A 5,276-nucleotide genomic window follows, 5' to 3' on the forward strand; every position below is an offset into this window, starting at 1 on the left:
TATATAGAATTTATGGTGAGATTATCCTTGGCTAATTTGTTGGTTAGCGGCAAGTAAATCTATTAGGTCAGAAAAGGAAGAGATGCACGTAATTGGGAGACAAATACTTTCTTTTTCTTCTACAAGGAAGGATACATACAATCGGGAGAGAGATACTTATTTTTTCTGGAGGATATAAACATAATTGTGAGGAATTAGAGAAATGCACCTTAGGACAACCGCTTGTATGTTTTTGTTTTGTGTTGCTTGTATGCATTTCATTTCTGTATAGTTACTGTTATGAACAAAAGAAATGTATGCCTTCGGGTACATCTTCAAAAAAAAGTTCGCCATGGAGTGTTTTTTTTTATTTTTTTTAAATGATGCCCTGGGGCTAGACCATGCACACGCGATTGGGCCATTCCGGCGTTTGTTTTGGGTAAGGAAAACACGGTGACGCAGCCCAAACTCGTGGGGAGAACGGGGCGGGGGATCGCCGCGCAATCTGGGCCACCCGGCGCGCACGCACGCGGCGCGCTGCTTTCGCGGCCCTCGCCACAACCACCACCACCCCCACCGCCCCGGCATTCCCGGACGGCCACCGCACCGCTCCTCCCGGCCTCACCTCACCTCACCCAATACTTAACCCCAGCCATGGGTGGGAGCCGAGCCCTTTCCCTCTCCTCCCTCTGCGCCGCCGCCGCCGCCGCGACCAGGTCCCCCCTCCTCTCCCCTCACCACCGCGCGCGCCACCTCCGGCCTCGCCTCGCCGCCGCCATGTCGTCCTCCTCCTCGCCCGCCCCGGCCCCTGGGTCCGACCCCGCGGCCCCGGCGGCCTCCTCGGCGTCCTCCGCCATCGACTTCCTCACGCTCTGCTACCGCCTCAAGGTGAGTGCTGCCTGCCTGCTCCACCACCGGTTTAGGTCTTGCTTGCATCGTTGGTTGATCTCGTGTGATGGGATGATGTGCGGCGTGGGTCGCAGACGACGAAGAGGGCGGGGTGGGTGAGGCGCGGGGTGCCGGGCCCCGAGTCGGTGGCCGACCACATGTACCGGATGGGAGTCATGGCGCTCGTCGCCGCCGACCTTCCGGCCGGCGTCAACCGCGATAGGTGCGTGGATACCCAGCCATTCCCTCCCATTGTGCGGTGGGACCTCGTTCTTCTAGTATCCTCTTTTGCCTAATGAGTTGTAAGTTTCTTTCGTGTTCTACAGGTGTGTGAAAATGGCGATTGTGCATGACATAGCCGAAGGTAATCCCCGATGACTCTTCCTTTGTTCGATTTTGTGGCTTTCAACTTTGAAATTGTTGGAATGTGAGGGTGTTGGTGATCAGTCTGAAATTACACATGCATTGTCCTTTCCAATTGTGCAAAATAAACATGGTCAAAATTGCTTATCAGGATGCTACTTTGGTTAACTCATTTCAACCATTTTACTGCCCAGCTATTGTTGGCGATATCACCCCTGCTGATGGTGTGCCCAAGGAAGAGAAGAGCCGTAGAGAGAAGGAAGCTTTGGACCATATGTGCGCATTGCTTGGTGGAGGTTCAAGAGGTTAATACTGAAATATGGAAAAGCTTAACATCTATAGTTCCGTGGCTTGACTTTAGGCTGGCTTGATTCCATAATCCATTGATATAACTTTCTTTCACCTCGTGATAATTATGAAGACTGCTTTTGATTCGATTATAAATTGGTGAAACTTCATAATGAGCATAAACACTTGAAGGGGAAGAGAATGAAATATGGGCTTAGATTGTTCTTATTCCCAATTTCTGTAAATGCTTATGATACTGATTAGGTTTCTTATGTTTATTATTCTAAATTCTATATTTGTCATGTTGTTCTCTTGTTACTTAAAAGTGGTAGTTTACCATCAAAGAAAACAAAACCAATGTATTGGACAACATTGGATGTTTACATATAGTCCTCCAGCTAGGTGTCAGCAGCAAGTAGCAACATTTTGAAACTAATAAATAACTAAGATATCTGTACTCAAATATTCTTTCTTAATACAAGGCAACGAGTGATATCCTTCGTGAACAGGCTTAGTACTTTGCATTGTTTTATGCTCTTGTCCTTGTACTTTTGATACGTTGTAGAAATTCACTCATCTCATGCTGTTCTTTTTCAGCCGACGAAATTCGTGAACTTTGGATGGAGTATGAGAACAACGCCACTTTGGAAGCGAAGGTTGTTAAAGATTTTGACAAGGTAAGCTACTTGCAATTTTTACCCCGTAAATCATTAGACTTGTACCTGCAAGTGTTGACGCGCTGGGATTACCAACAATTAACTTAATAGTGCATTAACAAGATGAGATAATCAGCTGCTAAAGAGAGTGGCTACTATTATGAACATTGGCAGACCATGGAACAGGAATCATTGTAACTTAAGGTCTCCTTAATGCTGTTGATGAATTTTTCTTTCTTGACTAACTGTTTGTTTTCTTCTATGTTCTATTTTTAGGTTGAGATGATACTTCAAGCACTGGAATATGAAAAGGGTAAGCTCCTACTGATAGTCACCAGTGGTACATGGATGTTTGGATAATTTGATTTACTCAGCAAGTCAGCATCAGTCTTTTTCCCATGTGCATACCCATAACTATAGACTATAAAGTATGAATTTACTGAGTAATCTTCTTGATTCAGTATAATTATAGGGGAGGCATGACTCTAGTAGCAAGCGCAGGATTTTTTTCGTTCATTTATCTTTGGTTCTCAGCCTACCTGACATGCACTGGGAGGAGTGCGTGTAAAGATGTGCAGAATACATGCCTAACTCATTAGCACCTTTCACTCCTGAGTTTATAGTACCACGTTAACGCCTTTCTATTGTTTTTGATTTCTCAGAGCAAGGGCGGGACCTAGAAGAGTTCTTCCAATCGACGGCAGGTTTGTATTCTTGTTTTCCCCTTCCATCAGATTCTGCTGCTAAAGTGCACACTTGTATTTAAACTATGCAGGCTGCCTGTTTATTCATATTTTTCTTACACACACAATACATTTCTATGAAACTTTCTAGAATAGCAAATCAGAACATTAATGCCTGAGCACTTGATATCGTTATGAGTTGACATGTGTCATGCTCCTTACACTGTTACATATTTCTGGTATATCTCCCATCTTGCAGGATTCAAATACTAGCTCACGAAAAAGCTCAGCTTATTTCCCTGGTTAATCTCTTGATTTCTATGTAGGGAAATTCCAAACAGACGTCGGAAAAGCATGGGCAGCAGAGGTTGCATCGAGAAGAAAGTGAAAGCGCAAATGACAGTCACGAGCCCTCTCGGTGCTTCTTTTTCGGACACAATTGTCAGCGCCGGATCTGTATCATGTTTCAGTTCAGGGCCTTATCCCTGAGACAAACCGGCCTCCCAACTTGGGTAGGGCTTCTCCAGATCAGCCAGTTGTATTGCAAAGCAGGTCTTTTCACTTGTAGCTCGCCTGGCCATGCCCAGCACCAAGTTGGTAGGATCAGCCCCTTTCTGATGTAAAATCAGTTGACACAAATACAGCGTACTCCTGTAAATTGTGGCCCATCGTTTCGATCGTTTGTTAACGGTATCTGTGCTGTCATAATTATGCATGATGTGCATTTTGGTATCAACTTGATTGCTTCGTCATGTTGCAACTGCTGAGCATTGTTCGGACCTGCTAGCTAGAATTTCAGTGGATCAAGAGTGAAAAACGCGACGTGCCAGGAAATCATGTTTAGGGTTTCTTTGTTCGTCGCAAAGCTCTTAGATCCTGTATGACTAAAGCATATGAGAATGTGTCATTGAAGTGCATTTGATTGCAACATAGAAGCAAATGTAAGAACTGAGTGGCCAATCCTACAAATCAAATCATCTTGCAAAACTGGGTTTTGTCTTGGGCATATCTAGCTATTGCACATCTAATTGACTCAATCAAGCATAAAAAGAAAAAGAAAAAAAGAAATTCAGATCAAATCACATGGGTGCAGATAAGCTGATGGGGATGATCACAGCTCGTACCAGTGATGAGTCGACGAATGCAGGTCTCGGCATCTTCTTGGGGAAAAGGAAATCAAAGCTGAAGGTTCCTTTCAAGGAAACTATCCCCAAAGAAGGTAATATGTGTTGCAATTCCCGGCCTCTTCATCATCATGATGCACACAGCAAATCAATAGACGGTTGTTTTCTTATAACTCTTCGAGACAGCGTCTCTTTGGGTCACTTTCTCTATGGAAGAAATATTAGATATTAAGTACAAGTCACTCTCTCTTTTGTGAGGATAGGCCGTTGGTAGGGAAAGGAGCACCGCACTTGTGAAAATCAAAGGAAAGTGATTTTCTCTGAAATTTTCAACACAAAAAAATTCTAACATTAAATATTCATACAATCATTCTGTACCCAAATCGTCACATAGGATGGGATGACGCCAACCAACAAAATGTTAGACTTGTCACTATTACGAAACTTAGCAATCTCGTGGGTAAAACCATATTCGCCGGCGCTCAATCTATATGACAAAATGTAATGATGGTATTGCGGGACTCCAATGGCAGCAGTGCAGCGACACACACAATTCAAATTAAACCACGCGGGTGCAGAAAAGCTTATGGCGACCATGACAAATCAAAGCTACAGGTTTCCCATCTACTTAGGGAAAAGAAAAATTGAAGCTGCAGGTTCCTGTCAAGGAAACGATCCCCAAAAAAGGTATTGCAATGTGGCTTAGTGCATTCGGCAACATTCTTGACAAAGTTAATTTTGTGCAAGCTTGTAGTGCACATTTGCATCAATTACATGTGGGATGCACTAGTTTGTGTGTAAAGATACACCTCATGCTTGCAAATGAGGTGCCATTGATGATTGCTTTGAGGATTGTCTTTCTTCTTCTAACTCTTTCAAGTCACTCTATAGGCCGCTGGTAGGGAAAAGGAGTATCGCACTTGAGAAAACCCAAGGGGATGCTTTTGTGAAAAGAAAAGCATGCAAGTCATATTTTTAACCCGTAAATATGTTAATATTATTAAATGTTCATACAGTCAGTCCAAACGAAACCATCACATAGGACGGTATAGCGCCAGCCACCGTTAAACTTGTCCCTATTACAAAACTTAGCAATCTCGTGGTCAACCATATTTCTGTCCTGCTTAATCGTATTGAAAAAATAATACTCTTGGAGGTATTATGTGATCAAAGATCTTTTTCTTTTCTTCATATCGACTCCTCGCAACAGCCGCCCCTCCTCCTCACCTCCCTCCCCCTCTTCCCTTCCTCGCCGCCGCCTGAGGCAGCCACCGGGCAAGCCCAGGGCGCCAAGG

The 5,276-nt window shown here is 44.2% G+C and overlaps 1 protein-coding gene across 1 annotated transcript; it reads left to right on the forward strand.

Moving 5' to 3' along the window:
* The first annotated feature begins 485 nt into the window (after window positions 1–485).
* LOC125517155 (5'-deoxynucleotidase HDDC2-like) lies at window positions 486–3,593 on the forward strand. Its single transcript, XM_048682341.1, has 8 exons — window positions 486–867; window positions 963–1,090; window positions 1,194–1,231; window positions 1,425–1,535; window positions 2,116–2,195; window positions 2,451–2,487; window positions 2,837–2,878; window positions 3,184–3,593. Exons 1-8 carry the CDS (start codon window positions 634–636, stop codon window positions 3,243–3,245), a joined length of 732 nt encoding a protein of 243 aa, XP_048538298.1. The 5' UTR covers window positions 486–633; the 3' UTR covers window positions 3,246–3,593.
* Window positions 3,594–5,276: the final 1,683 nt, after the last annotated feature.

Source organism: Triticum urartu, chromosome 6, assembly GCF_003073215.2.
Source record: "Triticum urartu cultivar G1812 chromosome 6, Tu2.1, whole genome shotgun sequence".
In the NCBI taxonomy this organism is placed as follows: Eukaryota; Viridiplantae; Streptophyta; class Magnoliopsida; order Poales; family Poaceae; genus Triticum; species Triticum urartu.

What these genes read in the sequence shown, in the direction of transcription:
- LOC125517155 (XM_048682341.1), top strand. Translation starts at nt 634, where the DNA reads ATGGGTGGGAGCCGAGCCCTTTCCCTCTCCTCCCTCTGCGCCGCCGCC. An exon ending in TTGTTAAAGATTTTGACAAG is followed by an intron (nt 2,196 to 2,450) that starts GTAAGCTACTTG and finishes TTCTATTTTTAG; the next exon opens with GTTGAGATGATACTTCAAGC. An exon ending in AGCACTGGAATATGAAAAGG is followed by an intron (nt 2,488 to 2,836) that starts GTAAGCTCCTAC and finishes TTGATTTCTCAG; the next exon opens with AGCAAGGGCGGGACCTAGAA.